We start from the raw sequence: 26,734 nt of genomic DNA, 5'->3' as shown, positions 1-26,734 counted from the left end.
CAGCATCCATTTTAGTTGATATTGTACGCAAGTGGTGCAAATTCCTTAACAAATCTGCCATTTTACGGCCCTGAGGGATCTGGGGTCCTGCCAGGTTGCTAATCCAGCCATGGTTGTGGCAGTAGCATTTATAATAGCAAAACTAATTGAATGTGTAGCTGTCAACAGTTGTGGTAATAAACTATGCAGCAAAAGAAATATCAATCGTAGTAGAGCTAAATACTGCAATACTACTTCAAGACTACAGCAGTAGCAGTAATAATAATAATATATTAGATTTATATAGCGCTTTTTAGTGATCTCAAAGACGCTTACTAGCAGTGCTAGTAGTAGTGAAAACAGCCATTTTTGGCCTAATGCTGTGTTCACACTATGAGCGACACAGCAGCAGGCTACAAGTCATTTTAAATGGAAGCATGAAGCTGACATGAAGCTACAAACTGATGCCCGACACTTGTCGCTGCGTGACGCACCACAAATAAAGTTAAGGTCTCGACTTTTTTCAGCTCTCCAATGAGGCGGTGAAGCGTCAACAAATCATGTTTTTTGTTTCACCCTGTTCTGTTCCATCTACTAAACTACGACGGAGTATTAAGGCCACATTGGGGGGGGGGAATCTGAGATCCCAAGAATAAAGTGATAATATTACGAGAAAAAAAAGTCGGAATATTACGAGAATAAAGTCATAAGTTTATGAGAAAAAAAGTGATTTCCTCCTCCACAAAAGACTCAGTTCCCCCATCAGGTCTGTGTGGTTCTTTCTTCAGAATAAACTCAGTTTCTTTAATAACAATCTTTTCCAGGTCCTGATACTGATGATAATGTGGTGCTGATGAGCCAAAAGATGAAGGATTTGGTTATTTGTGAAACCTAAACTAAAGTAGAACTTCAGAAGATGCTCCACTTCCTCATCTTCACATTATTTCCCCTCTAAAATAACACGTCAAATTACTTATTTATAATATTATGACTTTATTCTCACAATACTACCACTTTTTTCTCTTAAACTTATGACTTTATTCTCATAATATTATGACTTTATTCTCATAATATTATGACTTTATTCTCACAATACTACCACTTTTTTCTCTTAAACTTATGACTTTATTCTCATAATATTATGACTTTATTCTTACAATTCTACCACTTTTTTCTCTTAAACTTATGACTTTATTCTCATAATATTATGACTTTATTCTCATAATATTATGACTTTATTCTCACAATACTACCACTTTTTTCTCTTAAACTTATGACTTTATTCTCATAATATTAGGACTTTATTCTCAAAATCCCAGATTTATTTTTTTTCCCTCAATGTGGCCCTAATACTAAACTGACGTTGTTAACCAGTTCCCGGTGCTATTTAAGGACATAACTATGCTGCTTGAGCAACACTTCAACGGTGACTCTGCTACAATGCAGCTGGCCACGGTTGGTTGTTTTGTTGCTTTTGTCACTCGTAGTGTGAACATAGCTTTAGGGTAAGAGTTCCATCCGCTAGCTTTACTGTAAATGTCAAAAAGAACTGCTGAAATTAAACAAATCATTGCACAGTGAATACGATCCAAGAGAAGAGATGTAGTGTATATATAGTATACAGTCAGACACAAAGGTAGGCTGACGTTATGGGTTTCATTTTGCGAGATACCGGTAGATTAATTACGCATGGTTTACCCACGTTTTGTTAGCATTCAGTTAGCATAACATTAGCTAGCTTCTCTTTGTCCAGATGATTGTGTAGTTGGCTTTTATGCTTGTACATCTTAATGTCATAAACCTACCCGTTAATAAATTGGACATGGGCCTCCAAAGATGAACAGTTTTTGAACTGCTGACAGGTGTTCACTAACGGCAAATCACACCAGTAACCTAAAGGGTGGCTAGCTATCAGGTCCTCATAATTCATAAGGATCCATATCATTTCAAATCTATCGCCCCTTTGCCTCTGTCAGCTTCTCTTTACTGTATGCGGGTATTTGTCTTTCGTGCGTAGCCTATTTTATACATTTCTGATGATGAAGGATTGACAGATGACAGATGAATGGATCGGCGACAGATAATGACAGCTAACTTAGCTTAGATTCCTATTCCCTATAGCAATAGCTGTGGTAGTAATAGGTTGGCATAGTCATGAGAGGTTTTGAAATAGTGATCAGTAATAACAGTAACACTAGTACGAGCAGACGTTATGTGAGGGACAGCGAGCCGGTCATTGTTGTGAAATAAACCCAGACGAATAAACCCAAATGGGATTCTTTAACAACAATGACCCGCTAGCTGTACATTATCACGCTTATTACACGGCTACTGACTTAACAAAATCAATATTTTGACACAAAAGCGTTCCTCCAGAGTCTGACATCAGAACTGCGCCCATAGCAACGGTCTGTTATACATAGCAACGGTCTGTCATACGTAGCAACGGTCTGTTATACATAGCAACGGTCTGTCATACGTAGCAACGGTCTGTCATACGTAGCAACGGTCTGTCATACGTAGAAACGGTCTGTCATACGTAGCAATGGTCTGTAATACATAGCAACAGTCTGTTATACATAGCAACAGTCTGTTATACATAGCAATGGTCTGTTATACATAGCAATGGTCTGTTATATGTAGCAACGGTCTGTTATACATAGCAACGATAACAACGGTCTGTTATACATGGCAACGGTCTGCTATACATAGCAACAATCTGTCTTACGTAGCAACGGTTTGTCATACATAGCAACGGTCTGTCATACGTAGCAACGGTCTGTCATACGTATCAACGGTCTGTCATACATAGCAACGGTCTGTCTTACATAGCAACGGTCTGTCATACATAGCAACGATCTGTTATACGTAGCAACGGTCTGTCATACGTAGAAACGGTCTGTCATACGTAGCGCAACGGTCTGTCATATGTAGCAACGGTCTGTCATACATAGCAACGGTCTGTTATACATAGCAACGGCCTGTTATACAGAGCAACGGTCTGTTATACAGAGCAACGGTCTGTTATACATGGCAACGGTCTGTCATACATAGCAATAGTCTGTTAAACAGAGCAACGGTCTGTCATACATAGCAACGGTCTGCTATAAAGTAATAACAGACCGTAGAACGCCGTGATTGACCGATCAGAATCGAGTATTCAACAAAGCCGTGTAATAAAAGTAAATATAGTAGCAATACGTAGCCTATACATATGAACAGCTTCATATTAGAAATATTGGTAGGCTACTGGAAATTAAAAACCAACACCAGTTGAAAACTGACCATCACACTGTAATCCACTTCTTTTCACTCTCATACATGTATCTCTCATAATAAAACACCACAGCAGACGCCCCACTTTCTTTAATCTACACTTTGGGAATTTAGATCTGCGTATGACACAAGTAGGTGTGTGTATATGGGTCCAGACTATTACAGTTTCAAAACAGTAGGAATTACAGTGTGATGAGTCACATGTACGTTACATAGCACAGAGAGAAATGAAGTAGGGAACTAGTTGCACAGTAGAAGAATGCTTTCTGTCAAGTCCCCCAGATAGAAAATAAATTAAAGGTCCCATATCGTGCTCATTTTCAGGTTCATCTTTGTATTTTGTGTTTCTAATAGAACAAGTTTACATGCTCTAATGTTCAAAAAACACTTTATTTTCCTCCTACTGTCTGCCTGTATTTACCTGTATTAACCCTCTGTCTTAAACGCTCCGTTTTAGTGCATTTCAAGGGAATTACAATGGAATTGCGTTGCTAGGCAACAATTTGGGTCCATGTTCACTTCCTGTCAGCTGATGTTATTCTCATACACTGCAACAGGAAATAAACTGGGACACATTTAGAATATTTACGTTTAAAACCGTGACATGGTCTAAATATTGTATATTTGTGACATCACAAATGGACAGAAATCCTAACGGCTTGTTTCAAACGCACACTTTCTGAATACGGGCTGTGTGTGTTTCTCCGTATATTGAGCGTTTTGATAGTTGAACAGTATTTATAAAGCACTTAAACCTGCTTTATAATATAAAAAACATTAAAAATCTCACTGTTTACAACATGGGACCTTTAAAGCTCACATTCACACCAAATCCTACTGTAAGCACACACAAGCTGACTAGCACACCATAGAGCAGATCTATATCTCCTCTCAGCATGTTCCAGCTAATAAACATGTTAATTCAAGTGCCTGCTCAAAAAGGCCTGGTGCAGTCTGCTGCTGATATGAATCTATGATTCATTTTTAGACGTAAAATCTATCTATGATTCATATCACTGCCTGCCCTATCCTGCACAATGACAGCACTGTAGCTGCTTGTTGAGATGATTTGAATGAAGACTTTTGTTTTTCTTAATAAACACACACACACTGTCTGCATTATCAGATGAAGCCAGTGCCATGGATGATTAGTTTCTGTGTCCTACTACCACAGTGATCAGCAGCAGCAGAGCAGCTCGGTGCAGTTTTACCTGAGACAGAGAGAGAGGAGAAAACATCATGTTGATGAAGAAGAAGAAGCAGCTGAATCAGAGCAGGCTTCGCGTTAACATTAGAGACATCCCGAGGCTCGCCATTTCTCTCTTCCTGCACATGTCTCCTTGCTCTCCCCCCGCTGAGTCAGTGGAGCAGCGGTAGCTCCGGGTTAGAGAGAAAACGCTGCATTTCCTGGCCTGTGTGTTGTTGAAGACTCCAGATATGAGAGAGAGAGCTCCGGTCGCCTCGGATGACTCTGCCGCGTTAACTCCAGAAATGATGACACGCCAGAAAAGTTGAGGCTCCGGAAAAATGCTCCGCAGGGAGAAAAACACCGAGAGAAAAGTTCAGAATAATCATTCTGTGGCGGGCATGGCCGGAGGTGTAACGAAGCACGGGGGACGGTGTCATTTGGAGAGAGGGAAGGAGATGAGGGGGCGAAGAATAAAAGAAAGAGGAGTGAAATGACGTTATGAATCCAGCCCATCCCAAACGACGGGCTTAAAGCCGCAGCAGCTGCTGCTGCACTACTGAGGCTCTCCTACCGGGCCACCGGCGGGCCTCCACCGAGAGTTCATCTGAGGATTCGCTTCACGTTCACTACTGTGGAGCTACTATCAACTACTGGCCGTGAACTGAGCACAGACAGACAGAGGGCACTGATACACAGAGAGTCTGAATACATCCCATAAACTATCCATACAGTGGAGGGTTATGGTGCATCCAAAAACCAGTAGTGGAATGTCACTATAAATACATTTAGCCTACTCAAGTAGCATACTCTACTTAAAGGTCCCATATTGTAAAAAGTGAGATTTTCATGTCTTTCATATTATAAAGCAGGTTTAAGTGCTATATAAATCCTGTTAAACTATCAAAACGCTCAATATACGGAGAAATACACACAGCCCTTATTCAGAAACTGTTTGTTTGAAACAAGCCGTTAGGATTTCTGTCCATTTGTGATGTCACAACTATACAATATTTAAACCATGTCACGGTTTTAAACGTAAACATTCTAAAATGTGTCCCAGTTTATTTCCTGTTGCAGTGGATGAGAATAACATCAGCTGACAGGAAGTAAACATGGACCCAAGCTGTTGCCTAGCAACGCAATTCCATTGCAATTCCCTTGAAATGCACTAAAACGGAGCGTTTTAGACAGAGGGTGAATACAGGTATATTCAGGCAGACAGTACGAGGAAAATAAAGGTTTTTTTGAACATTACAGCATGTAAACAAATCTTGATTTGCTAAGTAGCATTACTGTCAAAATAATGTAGTGTAGTAAAAAGTAATAGTACCCTCTGGGACGTAGCAGTATAAAGCCATACCAAGTTTAGTAGGCCTGCAAGTACTTCAAGTTTGTTCTTAAGTACAGTAGGCTCCTTGAGTAGGCTAAATGTATTTAGTTATATATATATATATATGTATATATATATACATATATATACATATATATAATCTATCTAGTTGATAATTTGCATGCTGAGCTAAATATCCAGAATGAACTCTATTCTATTATTATATAAATGGGTGGATTATTATTACTGATGCATCTACAGGTGAACAGTTTTTTACCTATGGAATGCCATTTAATTCAATATTTTAGCTGTGTCTGTGCCCCAGAGGAGGTATAGATGGATGAACCGGACCCTGGCCCAACTAACAATGAGCCAAATGCAGCAGCTATACAGCGCCACTTAGATGTGATACACAGAATGTAAAGCAACGAGGTAAGTTGAGACAAACATTTATTTTTTAACAAGGTCTTTTAATGTATGACTGATCTCACCAAGAATGTCATTCATTCTTTGTAATTCTTTACATATATCCTTTATTGTATTGACAATCTCTCTCTGTGACTCCCAGCAGAGCGTTAGTGAGGACGCGGCCAGACTGGCGCCCCTCAGCAGTCGAGGCCCGGGGCGCATTGCATTTGTTACTGATTCCTGAGGAAAGACCATCAAATAAAATATGTTTTCTAGCTTCCACCTCAGTAGCAAGCACTTCAATTTCACACTGTGAAATTCTTCTTTTTTTGTTCCTTTTCCAGCGTGATTTGCCGTCGTTATTGTTATTTGGACAATAGGTGACAGCATGGGGCGTGTGGAGACAAGGTGGACCAAGTGGCACATGCAGCTGCGCTCAATTTCACGTTAATTGTGATGTATAAAGGAAAGGTGCGCAGGAACTGGCATACGCACGGTTTTATACATGTGGGAATTTCTGTGCTTACATACTTTTCCAATTTTGTGAGTACGCCATCTTCCAGTGTGAAAGCTTCACAGTCTTTTGTACATGAGGCCCCTGGTGTTTATATTTCTGTGGACACGTGTTGTCAACGCAATAGCATTACAACCGTGCAAGATGCAGTCACGAAACATTGCAAGTGTGTATCTGAGCAACACGGAACTACGGGGGGGGGCATTGGTTCCCCCCACTTTACGCCCCTGGCCCAATTTGGCATCACAGCTGGTGTGATCCCATCACAAGATGGTCTCTACAGTCCAAAATGTTTGGTCCATTTGGTTAATAACTGTTGTCATCAGGTTTAATAACAGATTGTTTCACTTTTAGTCTCTTAACTCCTAGCCTACTGCCTCTATATGTCTACACTGTCATCATTCAGGCTATTGTTGCTGGAAATGAGTCTTGCATAATCCTAATCCTTCAACTGGAGCAGCATTAGTTCATTAATTAGCCTAAATTAAATGTAATCTGTGTCAGGTTATCATAATGAAGCTGGTGGTGATGGAGGGGAAACATTTAGTCACTTTCTTCTCTACAGTGGCATCTGAGCTGTTGTCCAGTGGCTCTCTTCCCAACTTCAACTGGATTCTTCCAGTGAGTGTCTCCAACAGGACCGCAGCTCTGGTTCTACACCCAGCGGCTCTCTGCTCCGGCTGCATGCCGGGACAGGAGGCCCTCTGTCGGCCTGTCATTCTAACTCAGCCCGCTGGCTCTAACTGCGGCCATTTTCTGCTGACTAACACACACACGCGCGCGCACACTCACACACAAACCAGGAGAAGAAGGCTCGAGCTGAACTTCAACTTGGCCTCCGCCGTCCTGCGGGAGGAACGGAGCGGAGCGGAGGCGGACCGGACAGACGGGCCTGCCGCCGCCGCTCGCTGCCCAACAACAGCCCGAAACTCAACAACTTTCACCCGCGACTACCAGCGCGGATATACACACACTATATATATATATATCCACACACACACACACACACCGCAGCATGTTGTCCGGTAACGAACGCGCCGCCAGGGGGTCGAAAACCACATTCGCCGGTGTAAAGACCAATAACGCCCCGCTCTCCTCTCCTGCACAGAGGAGACGCTGCTCCAAACTTCATTCAAAACTAGAGGAGTTTAAACTTCAACTTGTTTAATGTCAGACGCTCTTGTCGTTTCGTGCGTGACATAAACTCATCTCTCGTTTCATGGTCTTTGGACAAATTCGGCGCATGTTAAATACTCAAATATTTACTTTATGTCAACAAAATAAGAAGTTTTTTAATGGTTTCACACTGCTGGCTTCCGCACTGGCACAGTGTGTTGGCGGAACGACGAACCGACTGTAAAAGTTCAGATTGTATTAAAGTGCAGGCTGCTTCGCGTATCTTGTGTGAGCCGAATGGAAGAGGATACCCTCACAATGCAACGTGGGTTTCAAGTTGTGTTGTGTCAGCTGTGCATATTAGCCGGGGTGCGAGGGATGTTTAATTTGCCAGATTTCTGAATGAAATCCGGCGACAGATTCTCTCCATAGAAAAAGCGTCACTTCTATGACACTTCTATGTCCGGACGCTGCTGCAGACTACCAGCCGGAGATAAACAGAGGAGGCTGCTCGCTGACGGGACAGAAATAGATGCGACTGCTCCACTTTGAGCTGCGTAGCTAATGTTACTCTCTCAACTCTCCTCGCATTGCGTCTTTTTAGGAAAAACACGCAACAGCACACCACTAGGAAGAAGCACTCTACTACATTACGGTACCGGAACAGGTTTAGTTGTCCTACCATCTCGAAGCGGAGCTGCCACCGGGGGAAGTTAAAGCTGATCTCAACGCCGGCCCATCTCGCGCTGTCGCTCGTTATCATTCCATATTAATTTCTATCATCATGCGCGTGCCAGATGGAGTAAATCCGCGGTGCTCGAGACCAGAAACGTCCCGCGTCAGGGCTCCGGGCTCCGCGGCAGTAACCCCCCCCGCCCGGCAGGCTGCGGCAGAATAGAAGAGAGAGCTGCTACATTCACCTTCTACCTCTCTGCTCTCTCTCCTGCTTTCTCTCTCTGTCTGTCTCTTTCTCTCACTGATCCATGTCCTCCTCTCACAGGCCCCTTCTTATCCTCACCTCTCCCCTTCCCTTACTCTTTCATCACTTCATTTCCTTCTTCCTTTACTATACCTCTCTGTTCTGCTGTGTTTTATTTATTATAGGCTCATATATTTAGCTACAGAAACCATCCCCTTCTACCTAGTCCAGGGGTCGGCAACCTTTACTATCAAAAGAGCCATATTAGGCAAAAAAATAAATAAATAAAATCTGTCTGGAAAATATTTGATCATTGTGATGAAGGTAACACAGTTTATAATCTAAGTATATAGTATATAAGTCTAATGCAGTGAGGACCAAAGTGCAAATGTACGACGGAGTATTAGGGCCACATTGAGGGGAAAAACATCTGAGATTTACAGAATAAAGTCATAACTTTACGATAAAAAAGTCGTAATATTACGAGAATAAAGTCATAACTTTAGGAGAAAAAAAGAAAATAACACGTAAAATTACTACTTTATAATATTATGACTTTATTCTCATAATATGACTTTATTCGAAATCGCAAATTATTTTTTTTCCCTCAATGTGACCCTAATACTCTGTCGTACCGTCGTACCATAGACCCACAATAATGATAAATACAAATTAAAATGTAAACAAAAAACAGTTATTCATTTCCATTTTTATAAATCCACAGGGAGCCACTGGAGAGGAGCTAAAGAGCCGCATGTGGCTCCAGAGCCGCAAATTGCAGACCCCTGACCTAGTTCTACTGTGTTGAACAGGGCCTTTGATTTAAAGGTCCCATATTGTAACAAAGTGAGATTTTCATGTCTTCTACATTATAAATCAGGTTTAAGTGCTTTATAAATACTGTTAAACTATCAAAACGCTCAATATATGGAGAAACACACACAGCTCATATTCAGAAATTGTGCGTTTGAATCAAGCCGTCAGGATTTCTGTCCATTTGTGATGTCACAAAATCTACAATATTTAGACCATTTCACGGTTTTAAACGTAAACATTCTAAATGTTTCCCAGTTTATTTCCTGTTGCCGTGTACGTACATAACATCAGCTGACAGGAAGTAAACATGGACCCCTTGCTGTTGCCTAGCAACGTAATTCCATTGCAATTCCCTTGAATTGCACTAAACCGGAGCGTTTCACACAGAGGGTGAATACAGGTATATTCAGGCAGACAGTACGAGGAAAATAAAGTTGTTTTTTTTAACATAACAGCATGTAAACATGTTCTAGTAGAAACAAAAAATACAAGTATGAACCTGAAAATGAGCGCGATATGGGACCTTTAAGTTGTCAGAATGGGACTCACTGGCAAGGTTCAACCCTGATCTAGAACTCCAGAATTCACTTCCTGACAAACATTTAGGCCCATAACTCTCCTTTCGAAACCCCCTCCTCCCTGCCCTGGGAATTTCCCCTGTTGTAATTGTGTTATTGCAATGCCATGATTAAAGTTTTTACATTCATCCCACACAAATGAAAACAGAACACTCCAAATAGGCCCTACAAAACTGCCACTGAGGATTTTGTGATGTTGGAAGGACAATATCGAGTGAAAAGCAGCAATAAGAGCAGAGGTGAGAGGTCTGCTGTGACCAATGTCTTGCCATCATTTTGAAGTGGTTAAATGATAAAGGATTTGCAAAGGGAGCATCATTTCAACAAGCAGCAAGCAGTTGAATTACAACACTGACATGCATCCTCTCAGCAGACTAGTTCTTAAAATAATGTATTTTTATGATTTGTGTGTAAGCATGTCCACTGTATCAGTCACAAACTGATCTCAACTCAAGAGGAGTCAGTGGTCAGCAGGAGAAAGATCAAGGAGGCTGTTCACCTCTGACACCATGCAGGGACCGCCTGAACAGAGATCTGGCCCAAAGTAAATAAGAGTGACTTCATGCAGAGGCTCTGGTTTAGAGGGCTCCTGGGCCCCTAGGCCCCTGGGCCTCTGGACATGGCAGACCCATTCAGTAATCCATCCACGATTCATGGTGAGCCGAGCAAGTCTCTACAACCATGCAAGCAGTGGTGGCTGGCAGATAGAGGGCGCAGTTGCAGCGCTCCATCAGCCGTAATTCGAGCAAGCTTCAATTATTATTTGAACTTTGATAGTTTTTACTTTTCAACCATATTACTTCAAGCAATTTTATACAGCATGACATAAACCATAAGAATAAGTCTATCACTATCACTTTATCATTAATTCAACATTATCTTCCTCTTACAAGAGGGCACAGAAGACAGCACTGTAAAACCGATAATACTATGATTCATTAGCCCCCACATTGGCTGTATTTCTCATGAAACCCTGTCTCCGACAAAATTCTGAAAAAAATAATGTTCCTCTGTGTCCTCCAGTGTCCTCCGGTGCTCCTAACGGCATCTGCAAGATTTCACAGACCGGAGGGAAACAAGCAGTAAGAGCTGATCTGAGGTCTGCTGTCTATGAGAGCCGGCTGTCAATCACTCACGAACTCCGGCCAAACGGTCACACTAGGCAGCGCTGATCAAATATGAATCAATATTCTGTTACGTTAATGCCTATTTCTCTCCTCAGATGTTTTCAGAATCATCTTGTAGTGCACGGTTTAGCTGTAAAATGAGAAAGTTTGTGACGCCGCCGCCATTGTGTAATCTGGTGAAGGAACGCCAAGTTCCGGTCACATGACCGGAGCACAGCCAATAGGAACGCTCTCTCAATGAAATGACCTGTGATTGGTCAAAGTTTCCCGTCACGGGATAGATGTTCTAAAGCCTGAAAACAGAGCCATGAGGAGGAGCAGAAGTTTAGTTATCTCTCAGAACACTTGAATTACAATATGCTGAAAGGTTATTATGGAATTTTTGCCCAATGATGCCAAAAATGTACTGCCTACTGAAGCTTTAGCGTTTATATTGAAACAAAACCAAAAAAACACAAAAAAACTACTTTATTAGATTTAGTAAAAACCATCATGGTTTGGTTTAAAACGACTACGATACTGAAACTACTAAGTTTTTAAGGCTTTTGGTTTAGGCAACAAAAAATAAGTCAACGTTGACTTTTACTTTCACTCGGGGCACGCCGTAGTTGACTTTATCGCTTATTATACTTGTTATTATACCACATAAAACCACGTAACTTTCATTAACGGTCACTTGATATACTACGTCACCTGCTCTGCGCGTCACTCGTTATGCTACATCACTCGTTATACTACATCATTCTGGGGTAGTGGTGGCCTAAAGGTTAGAGAAGCGCGGTTGGGACCGGAAGGTCGGACCGGCAGGATAAATCTGGGTGGGAAAGTGAAAAACAGCACTTGCCCCTCCCTCATTAGGGGTGCCCTTGAGCAAAGCACTTAACCCCAACCGCTCCAGTGGAGCTGCTCAGTGGCCAGCTGATCACACTGTGGTTGAACTGGGCAGCTTCCAGGTGTGAATGTGTAACTCTGCCTATTTGACGTAGTAGATTACGTCAAAGACAAACGTAATCCGCAACAAAATACGTATCCCTCCAAACGTAATTAAGAATGCAGTTAAATTGTATTTGAAAGTCATTTTTAGGAGACAAGGCTGTTCTCACATTATCAATAACTGGTTCCAGTACTGGAACCACACTCCCCTCCCTGCAGGACCTGTACACCAGGAGGTGCAGAACCAGAGCCTGTAGGATCATGAAGGATCCTCACCACCCAAACAACAGACTGTTCCAGCTGCTGCGGTCAGGCGAGCGCCTCCGCAGCCACGCAGCAACGCAGCCACGCAGCCACGCAGCCATGCAGCCATGCAGCCACGCAGCCACGCAGCCAAAACAGAGAGACTGAGACGGAGTTTCTTTCCCCAGGCCATCAGGACTGTGAACTCTGACCTCTCCAGGGAGTCCACCAAGTGCCACATGCTGCCCCTCTTACCCACACATGTTCACACACACACACACACACATAGGGCCACATACAGAGAATTCACACACACTTATTATTATTCTATTCATACTTATATTTATATCCCACATTGTATATAGGCCCCTTTAACTTTTACTTTTGATTACATTTCAATGTGTAGTTGCTGTTGTTGTTTGCACAATCTTGTGAGCACTGCCACTTTGCATTTCACTGCACATCCTGTATAAGTACGTGACAAATAAAACTCTTGAATCTTGAATCTCTGCTATAGTTGGAGTCAAAACTTGGCACACCAAGTTAGACAACAACATTGCTTGTGTTGTGAGCAGAAGCCTCACTGCCTGTAGCCCCATCCAGCTAAAGAGTGAGTACATATTTTCTACATCTTTTTCTATTCTATATTTATGTTTCTGGACTTTTCTCCTACTATGTTTGCTATTAGGCACCGACACACCAAAGCAAATTCCTCGTATGTGAAAACCATACCCGGCAATAAACCGGATTGTGATTCTGATTTGGAGCAGTGAAGTTTCAGTATGATGTATTGTGTGTGTGTGTGTGCGTGTGCGTGTGCGTGTGCGTGTGCGTGTGCGTGTGCAGGAATTAGCCCTAAACCTAAACTTGTGGCGGCTGGTGACTCAAATAAATTGGGGAGGAGAGGAGGAAAACCAACCCACGGAGTCATGTTATTTTATTAAGTTATTTCCCGTATTTTGCACTTGCACCTCCATTTTCTGTATGAGCTCAGTGCTGCTTGATATACTGTATGTGCTCTTATGGTCCTCATTTTATCATATGTTGGGGTTACATGGGATTTAGAGTTTTTCATTATTGTTTTGTAAATCTTTTAATCTGGAAAGAACTTTGTGCTTAAATTTGACAAGTGTTATATAAATTATTATTATTATTACTACACTAGTTGCCTAGGTTACTTATCTCTACTTTCTTATGTAAAACTAAAAACTAAGCAGTAAAACAATGGTTTGGAACCTGTCTGTAAACTGCCCGTACAGCAGTCAGTTGCCTACACCGAGATCCAGAACAGCATGTCTGGCCACCGCATGTCTCCGTAGCTCTGCTGTGGGTCCAGCCCGGACAGCTGACGGCTAGGCCCGAGCATCGAGGCCTGAGCCGCGAGCATTGAGGCCCGCGCATTGAGGCCCGCGCATCGAGGCCCCCAAGCATCTAGGCCCGAGCATCAAGGCCCGAGCCCCGAGCATCGAGGCCCGAGTATCGTCCCAAGCATCGAGGCCCGAGCTTCGAGCAGAGCTCTCTCCATCCACTCCCCGGCGGGGTCCGACTCCTGCCGTTGTTGCGTGCCCCGAGCAGCCCCGACCCTCGCTCAGCTGTCTGGGCTGACCCACAGTCGGACTATGGTGTTGTGCAGCGGCCCGGCGCGCTGAACTCCCGGACCGGATCCCGGTATTGGCAACGGACTGTGTTGTAGTGCTGACATCACTTAAGGATTTCACCCCTAGGAAATTATAATGGTCAGGTTTGAAAACACTTGACTGGACATGTGATTCCAAAAATAGATATAAGTTTTATTACCATAGTAGTACAATAGTACAACAGTAGCTAGTGCTGCTTGCTGTTTTCATTGGAAAAGAGTTGGCAACACTGGGCTGGGTTTTTTGTTTGCATCATTTTTTTAAATCTAGTGTACTCTTGCTAGTTTCTCAGCATTACCAACCCTACCTTTAATGTACTGCCAATGACAGTAGACAATAACTTTAAGAGAGACTGGGCTGCCCCCACGGTGCACAGCCCGGCACAACAAATGGCTGAAAGGTGCATAAAAACACTCAAATTACCAATTAGGAACTACACTTGAATTAAAAGCAATGCAAACTCGCACAGAAGCGCAGCTTCCCAGACAGCGGGAGGTGGGAGAGCCGCAGGCCGTGGCTGTCTCTAGACAGAAGACCAGAGACTAAAAGTAAAAGTTACCTTTAGTTGGAGGCCAAATAGAAGCCGGCTGAAGTTAGCAAAATAGAAATAGGCCAGCCTACCTCCACAAAAGTGAAGCTGTGTTAAAGGTCTTATTGATAACATTCTTATGTAGATGATTAATTAAAAAAAATCAAAAATACTTAAATAACACTACATCCATAGAGCTTTTAGACAGGTACTAAAAAAGATTATTATGATTGCAAATTATTAATTTTAAACATTTTGACGGGTCCAAAATGAATGTCTTGTTTATCTCTGTGGAAGATATCTGACGTTCGGTTCCCACTTCTAACAAGGCTTGTGAGCCAATGCAACCACTTATTGTGAAGTGCGACATCTAGTGGCTGAATGTTGTCAATGTGATCAATAGCACCTTTAAGCAAAGGCTCGAAGTGAACATTAGTACTCTGGATCTGCAACCAGGAAACGAGCCAACCATGCTGCAAAGCAAGGGAACGGAGGCAGATATAACGGCGATGACACACGCTATGAACGTGCAGTATGCCTACAGGACAACTGTAACAACACATAGCCTAAAACTGCTGGGAGACCCGCTCGCAAAAAGATATGGCGTTTAAAACAGCCTCGCCAAACTGTGGACCACACCACCAACACAGAAGCCAGGGAAAGGTGCACATGGGAGAAGTTTGCTTTGCCATAAATCTCCTTAGGTTTAGGCAAAAACTAGGGACGTCACGATACCGGAAATCTATTAGTCGATAGCAGTACCAGTGAATTTCCGCGATTCTCGATACCCAATACGATACCACGGTAAAAAAAAAAAAGGTAAAATGATGAGACTTTATTCCTCAGGTAGCCTATAGCTCAATGATTGTAAGAAAACAGCAGAGGCTGTACACACACACACACACACACACACACACACACACACACACACACACACACACACACACACCCACACACACACACTCTCACTACATATATCCTCAGAATGCAAGCAGTAGTTTAAATTCACTGACATGGTGACAGACCATTAGACCATTAAATATTTATTTAAAATGCTAATATTATATTTTGATGACGGATGACACAGACCGGTTAGGACGATAGCCTTCTACTACGAGCTATGGTTACATTACGTTGGCCAAAACACCGTAGCCGTTAGCGACCTGCCATTGCAAGCGTTGTTTGGAACATACTAAACAGGCCATATGTGCTCTTCATCAAATGTAACGTGATTTTAACAGCAGAGTAACTGGATCCAACTGGTGCTCAGTAACATAACATTAGTGCTTCATGGTTTTACTCCTGAAACTTGATTGGATGCTGTTGGATTGGTTCAAACAAAGTGGATCTGGGGAGTTAAGTGTAAGATAATCAAATGTCCCGATAACATTCACCAGAAATAAAGAGTCCAGAGTTCAATAGAAAAAAACAAAAACACCACTTTTCAGAGATTTTGCAATAAGCAACAAAAGATAGAAATTCAGTTTGCTCAGCTCAGTTCAGTTTTTCCCCCACGAGTGAATCCTCTTCACGAACAGATCAATAAAGGATCTCTGAAAAAGTAAAGAAACCCAACATCTCTGTTGCATGGCGCTGTTGTCACCAAAAAATGGTAGAGACTCAGTGTAACCCAGCATAGTTTTTATAACATGATTTTGGTACAAATGTTTACCCGCCAGTGTGGCGGATAGGATAGCCTTCAAAGAGTTACTCACCAGACAGAAAATCTACCCGCATTTGGTGCTTAGCGGTTGTTCATTTTGGACCCTGATTGCAGGCATCGTACGGTACCGGCGGTACTGTAGAAAAAGAGTACTGTCACGTCTTTAGAATTTTGGTATCGACTTGGTACCGAAGTATCGGTTCTGGTGACATCCCTACAACCAACCTACTTGGTTAGGTTCAGGAAAAAATGGTGGTTTGGGTTAATAGAAACCCTTTCTGGCAGAAAGCCCTGAAGGCAAACTTCTCCTATTTGCAGGAAAGGCAGGAATCACACACCTGAGCAGCTCTCCCTGCCCACATATAGCGCCGAACGGCACTGCCCAGTAATTAGGGTGTGTGTGTGTGTGTGCGTGTGTGTGTGTGTGTGTGTGTGTGTGTGTGTGTGTGTGTCCTAGAACAAAAGTGGAGCAGTTGCTGACTCAGCCTCCTTCAATCTGCATAGCGACTCCCCCTGGAGGCCTGTGTGTTCACTCATACACGCACACAGTGCCTGGAGCTTTCTACAAACTGAAGTTAAAGGTGGCTGCAGTGCTGAGAATAAGAATAATAGTTAGTAATACAGTTTTATAATTCCATGGAGTCAGCAGAGAGGAGATGTTTCAGGCTGGCTCTGCATGACCACAGGGTGAACAGATACAGGTGGGAAGCCCTGGAAGTTATGTAGATGGCTGAGGCTAGCCATGTAATAATAGCCATTATGACCTCCGCCAAGGAGGTTATGATTTCACCGGCGTTGGTTTGTCTGTCTGTCTGTCTGTCTGTCTGTCTGTTAGCAGGATTACTCCAAAAGTTTGCGATGGCTTTGAATGAAATTTGGGGGGTGGGTTGTGGCTCAATGAACAATCCATTCGATTTTGGTGGCGATCCGGATCATGATGCAAATTCAGGATTTTTAAAAAAAAATTCCGATCCGCCTGAGCATTAAAGGTCCCATATTGTAAAAAGTGAGTCTTCATGTCTTTTATATTATAAAGCAGGTTTAAGTGCTTTATATAAATACTGTTAAACTATCAAAACGCTCAACATACGGAGAAACACACATAGCCCGTATTCAGAAATTGTGCGTTTGAAACAAGTCGTTTCTGTCCATTTGTGATGTCACAAATATATAATATTTACACCATGTCACGGCTTTAGAACATCTAGCCCGTGACGGTAGACTTTGACCAATCACAGGTCATTTCATTGAGAGAGCGTTCCTATTGGCTGTGCTCCGGTCATGCGATCCTTCACCAGATTTCACAATGGCGGCGGCGTCACAAACTTTCTAATTTTACAGCTAAACCGTGCACTACAAGATGATTCTGAAAACATCTGAGGAGAGAAATAGGTATTAACGTAACAGAATATTGATTCATATTTGATCAGCGCTGACTAGCTTGACCGTTTGGTCAGAGTTCGCAAGTGGAAGATGGACAGCAGACCTCAGATCAGCTCTTACTGCTTGTTTTTCTCCGGTCTGTGAAATCTTGCAGATGCCGTTAGGAGCACCGGAGGACACAGAGGAACATGATTTTTTCCACGTTACTGTTTCAGGTACTACTGTCACAATATAGCGACCATTTTATAGAAATAACTTTTTTTTAATCATATTTGCTCCAATCTCGCCTACTGATGCTTTAACAGAGGCTGATAATGTAATCCTCTGTATTTACTGCATGAGGTCACGCTATTTGTTACAGGAAAATTCTCAATAAGCGCAGATGAGATTTACAGGAGCCACAAGGAAAACTGCTGTGATGAAAGGAAACATGCATTAAATATAGGTTTGTATGTAACTAAAAAACGAGTATCAAAAACAAGCAATTAGACTGTTATTAATGAATGAATGAACCCAATATGGGATTACTGTATTGCAGATGAATAGTTGTGGTTTTGTGGTCATTGAACTTGAATTTGAACTGTAAAATCCCTACAGGCTGCAGCTAAACTGTTTGTAAAGACGTGTGAACATATAGTATACCAACATGTCCACCTCCACCCGCTCCATCTGTCCATCTCTCTCCCTCCACTCTGTGTATGTTTTGTATATTTTGTGCGTCTTTGATTTATCTTATACTTCATGAACTCTCCTCGACTCACAGAACACATCCTGGATGTTCAGCACTGACTGACTGCGTAATGAGCTGCTATCTTAGTATACCAGACGCTCAATACATGCAGATTGCAGCTGCAAGCTCAATGGAAACCGTAGTTACTGTAGTGAGCAGTAAACTGAGACAACTACAAATGATCACCAGTTTGCATCCTTCCATTGTGCGAGTTATGAGGACTCAATAGAGAGCATACATTGCACACTCCAGAAACTCTAGAACAACTACAGAATGGACTATATAGTGAGGCTGTTTTCAAGGTCAAGAGTAAACTTTAAAGGGACTGTATGTACGTTTTTACACGTTTTTTTACACTAGGATTAACATCGGCCGGGCCTTGGATTCATGGAGAGACCTTCGTCCGGTCATTTAACATTACTGCCAAGCATGTGAAATATAGAGTGATATTGTGGTTTTAGCTACTAATGTTGCTAACTTTAATCAACATGATGCCTGTCAAGCACGTTCAGTCTCGTGTTTGTCGCCTCACTATTTGACCGATGCTCGCTCGCGTCTACGTAGTGCGAGGACAAACGCGAGCAACAGGAGGCTGACTTTCGTTGATTTAACGGCCACAGGTGTCATTGTTAACAAGACATTTCTGATTCTTACATAGAGCTCCTTTAAAGGGACTTTTTGTAACTTTCAGAAATGCTTCTTAACAGCGACACCTGTGGCCGTGAAATCAACGAAAGTCAGCGTCGGGCTCGTGCTTGTGCTCGCTCTACATAGACATGAACGAGCATCGCTCAAAACAGTGAGGTGTCACACGTCAGCTCAAACCACAATATCCCTCTATATTTCAGCTGCTTGGCAGTAATGTTAGCTGACCAGATGAAGGTCTCTCCATGAATCACTGCTGATACTGTGTTTGCTTCTCCTGCCTCAGCGCAAGCCTCAGCAGCGGGGCTCCGCAGTGGGGCTCCGCAGCGAGAAACTCGTCTCCCTCCGCACGCAGCCGGAGTGAACAAGGAGACACCGGCACCCGGTCGGTAACGAGACGACAAGGTTTCTCTCTGCAAAGCCCCTTCACTTCATAATACACGGAAAACCTCTGCTGGTCTGGTGAAGCTGCAGCATTTATTTCTGCACAAACGTCCACTGTACATTCACTAGATATTCTCAGAGCTAAACTAACTCTTCTGCAGTGTGGAGTGAGCGCGCGTTCAAGTCTAGAGGTGGAGCGAGTACGCGAGAACACGCGCGCTGTCTGAGTGAAGGCAAGCTGCCAGAGGAGCTGGGACGCCGGCCACACGCGAGTGCGCATGTGTCCCGACCCGGTACATTTATACGCTTACAAAGTTACAAACAGTCCCTTTAACTTAAACCCCTATAGAGTGGTGCAGGAATAAGTCCTAAAACCCCTAAACGAGTTAGCATTTTAGCACTTCTGGTTCCCTCGTCTGGAAGTCAGTGCGTTTTTTGAATGGGTTTTTATGTAAATGTCTGTAATCAGGTCTGTGGTTAACACAAGCTGAAGAGATTTTGACGTTTTGTTCTACGATATATGAACTACATCAGTAAATATCCCACTCATGAATTTTGAATCCTTTAAGTGTCTTATATAAAGGCGGTTGCTAACAAGTGGCTAAATGAGACTACTAAACGTCATCCCACCGACTCGTCCTCCTTGACAGCCTCGTTGTGTATACTCGTGCTCATGTGACCATGGCGTAGTTGGTTTATAGCCTAACGTTAGCTTTTTATTTCTGCCGATTGCATTCGCTCTTCAAAAATCATAAAAGTGGTGTTCATATGTGGAGATTATCTTGCTGAACAAAACGTGTAAGTATCATAAACGTGTGTTTGCCAGAGAGCTTATTTTTTGCAATAATCCAAAACCCGATGGAACAATCCCATTGGCTTTTTGTTGAGGGAACCATGGCGATGCTACCTTCCTGGTTGGCCTACAAAAATACGTCATCAAGGGGGCCTTATATGAAAGTGATGCTCTCAGGCAAGGGAAGCCATTAGATAACACTTACTTCCAGTGGATGCTGGAAATGAAAAACCATGCACACAAACATAACTATTAAAGGGGAACACCACCTAAATAAAGAATTCTAATATGGTATTTCCATGGACGAGGAGAGATCAATCAATATTTTTTTTCAAGTTCCAAACTTGTGATGTCATCGGGAATAAAGTCTGAAGCTGCTCCGTAGACGATGAATGGGAGACTGACTTGGACCCACAAAATGTTTGTTTTCTTTTTTTATACCCAAATGAGCTTTATTCTATTGTCATGTTCTCAGTTGTGAAACAGAAAACGTCTCCATGTACTCAGAACATTCTCCTGGCTGCTCTCAGTGTCATCTAGAACATCTTTCCCAATTCATTGTCTATGGAGCGGTTCCACACTATATACTCCATAACATCACGAGTTTGAGTTTTAGCACTCTAGTTTTTGGATTTGGGAGAGATTTGTTCGTGTTTACTTATTTATTTTGGACTGTTTTAGACCATAGGAATAACATGTATGAATTTTGAAAATGGGCGTAATTCCCCGTTAAATCCACCGTTTGGTCCATTTCCTTACAGGTTCAGCAGACGCAGCGATAAAAGTTTGGCAGTAGTGCCCAGAGTATACCAGCATTATCCTGACTAATATCATGTGTGGCTGAATTATACTCGTAAATATGCCCCCACACTTCTTTCTTTAGCTACTAGATGGCAGCATTTCACTATTCATGGTGCATGAAAGCAGCAGTGTACAGCCTCTAACCCTCTGTAGTTGTGATGAGGGCGGGAGCAGGAGTAATATAAGGCAGAGCTGCGTCTCTCTAAGCATCCAGAGAACAGATGTTGATGCAGGAATGATCTGCTTTAAGACTCATCAGCTGGACTTACAGGGCTCAGCCTCTTTCTGCTGGATTCACACATCCCACAGTACGAGAGTTTGGTGAGACTTCCAGTGACAACTCCATTTGGAATAAACTCACAGTTGGAGATCTTTCTAACTGTCTTGGTCTGCGATGGACAGTTAAAGCAATAGAAGAGGAGAATAAGCACCTAAAGAAATTTGATACCAAGCTGAAAATCAATCTTTCACTGACCTTGAGACCTCAAAAAGATGAGGATTTCAAAAAGAAAAATCTGAGTTTCAGAGACTTTGTTTCCTGCATTCTGGTGACTTTTAAAGAATGAATATAACAAAATATTAAATACACTGTAACAGCATTCTTTGTTAAATAGGCCTACTTTGAATTCTCAGGAAAGAAAACGGAATAATTCACCCCTCTGACGTGAATCTCTGGTATAAACTAGGCTCATATTCATCACGTTTCATTCTTTCATTCATTTATGTTTTGTTCCTGCTTGAGAATTTCTTTGTCTTAGTTCTCTCCATTTCCCTCTCCTTCTCTCACTCACTGAAGGTCCTTTCAGACACAATGTGACAACGGCAACCACTGCGACCGCAGCTCAAACCGTGCCACGGTGTCGCAAGCATCTCTCTTCCACCAGGAACATTGGGTGTAGCTGTATTGTTGTCCGGGTGGAAACAGTAGTGCTTATACAGGCTGTACAGTGCCAGAAACAGGTTGTGATAATGAAAAGGACAAAAAGATGTGAACAGTAGTCATAAATTGGGAGAATTGGGACCCCCGGGAGGAAACTGGGAGGGAGCAATGAAAACGGGAGTCTCCCGGGACAATCGGGAGGGTTAGTTTAGATTAGATTAGATTGGATTTCCTTTATTGTCATTGTACAGGTACAACTAAATTGAGTTTGCAACTCCCCGCCACATACCCGATGCATTAAAAGACAGTCTATAAATATAAATATAGGGTATTATAAAAGCGACAGCTATAAGGTTAGGGACCAGTGTTGTATGTGCAAACTGTCTTAAAGGGCAGTAAAAGTAAGTAGACAATCGAAAGCAGTATAAAAGACAATGATTATAATAAAAACAATGATTACAAAATAATTAAATGCATAATAAATAGATATCATGTGCAATATCATAAAACAAATAATGCAGTTCAAAGTGGAATGCAGTCAAAGGTTAAAGTGCATCAAAAAATAAAGTGCATCTAGTCCATGTTCGGAAGGGGGGGGGGGGGGCTTCCATAGCTGCCATAACTCCATAACTGGGGGGGGGCAGCACAGCCTATGCAGTCCATGATCCATGATCCATGTTCCATGTACTTATGATCAGTCCAATCAGGGTTGTGTCATCTGCAAACTTCATTATGGTGTTGGAAGCGAATGCAGGTTGGCAAGTATGCTGACCACTTCTGGTTTAAAGTTTCAAATCCGTTGCACGTCTGACCACACCCCAGCAGTGATGTCATCATAGAAATAGAATAGGAGTAGAACGGATCATTGAACTGTCATTTGCCTAGTACAAAAGTTGTTGTTAGTTGGCATGGTGACGACACATGTCAGTGGGGCTGTGAAGTGTGTTCGCAGCTCACCGGAAAGAGAGCGGACGCAGCTCCGGAGATGAATGGCTGACTAGTTAGCCAGGTAGCTTGTCCTTCTCCAGAGCAGCAGGGAGGGAGGCAGAGGGACCATTAGACCCAGCGTTGGCCGGAAGATCCGGGAATTTTCCAGACGGAAGTTGAGCCATTTTGTCATCATGCGCCACTGAGCAACTCTCATAGGAATGAACGGGGCCCCGCCTCCAACGCTGTAGTTCTCTTAATACATCCACGGTCGGCACTGGCCACCAGCCAGCTGTTCGGCTCATTTTCTGTTAACCAGTGCGGCATTAAAGCATGGCGGAATAAGCAAGCTAGCTAACTAGCGAACAGCTGGCTAGTTGCTTATTAAGCCAGCCAGCTGTTCTAAGTTAGCTATAGCTAATTCCCCGCTCCATAAGAAAATATCGTGCTGTTTACTCCACTGCATATTTCTGACAGCTAAAGTTGGTGGTTGTTTTACAAAATTACAATTTATATACAAAACATATGCTGAGCCTAAAATATGATGCATTACTATCAGTCAGTGTTGGTCAATGTAATAGGTTACAGATTAGTTACCCTGTTAAAGATGTAATAAGTAACTATTTTAATTATGTTTTAAACTGGGTCAACGCAGCTAGATGTTTCCTCAGGTTTGACACTTTGATGTTGAAAGCTTTTTCACCACTGGTAAAAAAAAAAAAAAAAAAAAAGCTTTATGCTGTACAGTAATGTTAGAGCTCTTTTTCTGATTTTAGAAGGAAAATATTGTTGAATTTCCGTCGCTAAAAGGTCACCCGCCTTGGCGTTTTACTTGCTTTTACTTGTAATGGAGTAGGCTATTTTTACAGTGTGCTATTGCTACTTTTACTGAATTGAAGGGTCTGAATACTTCTACCATTGCTGGCTATGCAAACACTACCTGAACTCCTTGGTGGGTTACTGATTTAAAGAAAGTAAAGGACTAAAATACACTGTTGTTGGTGTTGCTGATGCTCTTAACACAAAAAGAGCAAGCAAAAAGCCTCCCAGCAGAAGTGGGAGCTGTTGAGAGGATTAAAGAGGGGGGGCAGTCCGAGGGCTGAGCACAAATGGCTTCAGTTCAATCTTCAGATCCTCTCTGACATTTACAGATTAACTACAAGAAGAAGAAGAAGAAGAAGAAGAAGAAGAAGACATTTTTGAGACTCTCGCGATTTTCCAGGATCACTGATAACAGCATCAAATAGGCTTGAACCCATTTCGCTACAACTGGCACTTTCTATCATTCTCCATTCAGTTCCCACGAGACTTTCAACACCCAACAATGCAATCTGAAGACTTTTTGTTTTTCCCCCTTCTTGTTTTTGACCCTCCAAACTCATTTATGAGGGCTGTTTGCTGATGGTTCAAACTCTCTTTTTGCTGGTAACTAAAGTACATTTACTGTCAAACTTTTCCCAAACATTGATTCTTGACATGTAAAGAAATGTGTATTTGGGTCAGTGCCACCCGTGTGCCGGTCCCTCTCCTCTTCCCCCCATCATTATGAAGATCATTACTGCCTGCTGCCCTCCCACACATCACTTGCCACCCAGTGAGTTTAAACCTAAACTGGATGTGACTGGAAGCACTGGGTCTTTAGTTTGCAACGAAATGGAACAATGAAATACTAGAATTATCATGCTCTTAATGTCATCTCACGGAATAAACAAACAAAAAAAACAGCTTCTGTAGTTACAGTTCTGTTGTTGCGCGGCATAGCCGACACTGCACAGTTCAGTTAATAATCACTGATCTAATCTGACCAAATCCACTCAATAATCGTACACAACACCAAACCAAATGCAGCCAGAATACAGAGAAGGTCAAACATACTGTTATTGCCAGTGTACCATAAATGATGAGCCTTCATCATTTATGGTACACTGTTGAGCTTTAACAGTACTGTGACAGACAGCTGACTAGCAACAGTCCCAGTAATATTATAGGCTACTGAGAAAAGTCATGTGACTGTTAGTCCTAGAAAACATTTCATTTCATTCAGTGTTAATATTCTAAAATGGTTAAATGAAGAGAAAGTTCCTGCAGTCCAGTGTTCTTGTTTTTTATATTAAAGGTCCCATATTATAAAAAAGTGAGATTTTCATGTTTTTTTTATTATAAAGCAGGCTTAAGTGCTATATAAATACTGTGAAAGTATTGAAACACTCAATCCACAGGGAAATACACACAGCCCATATTCAGAAACTCTGCATTTGAAACAAGCTGTCAGGATTTCTGTTCATTTGTGATGTCACAAATATACAATATTTAGACCCTTTACACAGATTTAAACATAAACATTCTAAATGTGTCCCAGTTTATTCCTGGTTGTAATGTATGTGAATGTCATCAGCTGACAGGAAGTATACATGGACCCAAGCTGTTGCCTGGCAACGCATTCTGTTGCAATTTCGTCAAAATGTGCTAAAACGGAGCGTTTCAGACAGAGGGTGAATAGAGGCATATTCAGGCCGACAGTATGAGGAAAATAACGTTTTTTTTTAACATTACAGCATGTAAATATGTTCTTGTACAAACACAAAATACATGAACCTGAAAATGAGTATGATATGGGACCTTTAATATTGATAAAACATAAATCTGATCAAAATACTCCAGAGAAGTACTGATTCCCTCTACAGGAAGATCCCTAAAGAAGTCAAAGGTCAGAAGTCCAACTCACCATCCACCATGTCTTGGCAGTGACATCATAACAGAGTTGCCACTTCACCGAGCCGTCTGTCTCACTGCAGCCTCCTGGTGTAGCCGACGTCGCCATGACAACAGAGGTGAGCTGTTGAAATGTCGAGTAGGCTAAAGATGGTTTTGGAGAAAAAAAAAACAGGATCTGTGGTAAATCCGAGAGAGACTGGCAGTACGGTGGTGTGCTTTTGATGCTTCTCTCAGTAAGTGTTGTTTCTGTTCTGCGTGAGTTCAGTTCCAGTCCCCGTAGATCCCAGTCCCCGTGTAGATCCCAGTCCCTGTGTAGATCCTGGTCCCTGTAGATCCCAGTGCCCGTGTAGATCCCAGTCCCCGTATAGATCCTAGTCCTCGTATAGATCCCAGTCTCTAATCCAGACTCAGAAACTCCGACAACAATTTATTCACTCAGAGGAGTTTTAACCACAGAGCCGAGCTTTCACAAGTCCCAGTCCACCATGTGTTCCATTTCTAGCAGTTCTGTCTTCATTCGCCGAAGCCTCTTACCTGCCACTCTATAAGCTGTGGTCCTCCTGTCCCCCACCGCCGGCTCGAGTAAATCCTCTACACACCCACAGACGCTGTCAAAGATTCATACAGCAGCTAAAATTAAAAAAAATATATATATCACCTGGATTATTTCAATTCAAGCAAAACTCCAGGAGACATTCAGCTTTTGTTAATCAGGCCTCCTCCGATCATCCCCCCATAGTCCTGAACAGATCCCAATGTTGTTTCTCCAGCGTCTCTCAGCACCTGTCAAACAGTGTCCTTACACAGGGACTCGCCGTTTTAAAAGTGCAATCAAGTTCTAGTCTCTCTGTCTTATTCAAAGTGGAAAAAAGCAGCAGCCACCAGCCAGACCAACCAGCCGGCCAACCCCCCCCCCCTCTTGATTCCACCGAGTGGGCTGTCACTCTGAGGAGGCGGATTAGGAACAGACACACACAGACATCAAATGCTTCTTAGGGACTCCTACAGCTGCTATAATATATAAATGTTGTATCACATTATGGTTAAAACACAAATAACCCGTTTTCATCATGACATGGTCTGTCTGTGTGTCTGTCCACTGTGACTCAGTGCCCATTTTCATATAATGGCATTGACCTTTCTCTGTTTGTCTCTCCTTCTCTCCTTCTTTCCATCCTCCTCACACCCTCTGAACCAAAAGGGTTCTCCAGGGGACCTC

At 42.5% G+C, this 26,734-nt stretch overlaps 1 protein-coding gene across 6 annotated transcripts in view; it reads right to left on the bottom strand.

The window, feature by feature from the left end:
- Nucleotides 1–25,607, bottom strand: part of nfic (nuclear factor I/C) — a 71,017-nt gene extending 45,410 nt beyond the window's left edge. For 3 of the 6 annotated variants that reach the window (XM_037769369.1, XM_037769368.1, XM_037769373.1), the window contains exon 1: nucleotides 8,495–8,704. In XM_037769369.1, the coding sequence (XP_037625297.1) occupies nucleotides 8,495–8,575 (81 nt within the window). In that variant the 5' untranslated portion in view covers nucleotides 8,576–8,704. Of the gene's footprint in view, nucleotides 1–4,466; nucleotides 5,296–8,494; nucleotides 8,705–25,525 lie in introns of those variants that run through there. The other 3 variants (XM_037769374.1, XM_037769370.1, XM_037769371.1) reach the window with 3 other exon arrangements.
- Between the last annotated feature and the right edge of the window lie 1,127 nt (nucleotides 25,608–26,734).

The sequence above is a fragment of the Sebastes umbrosus genome, chromosome 5, assembly GCF_015220745.1.
Source record: "Sebastes umbrosus isolate fSebUmb1 chromosome 5, fSebUmb1.pri, whole genome shotgun sequence".
Lineage (NCBI taxonomy): Eukaryota > Metazoa > Chordata > Actinopteri > Perciformes > Sebastidae > Sebastes > Sebastes umbrosus.
This window is presented reverse-complemented; position numbering and strand designations above follow the sequence as displayed.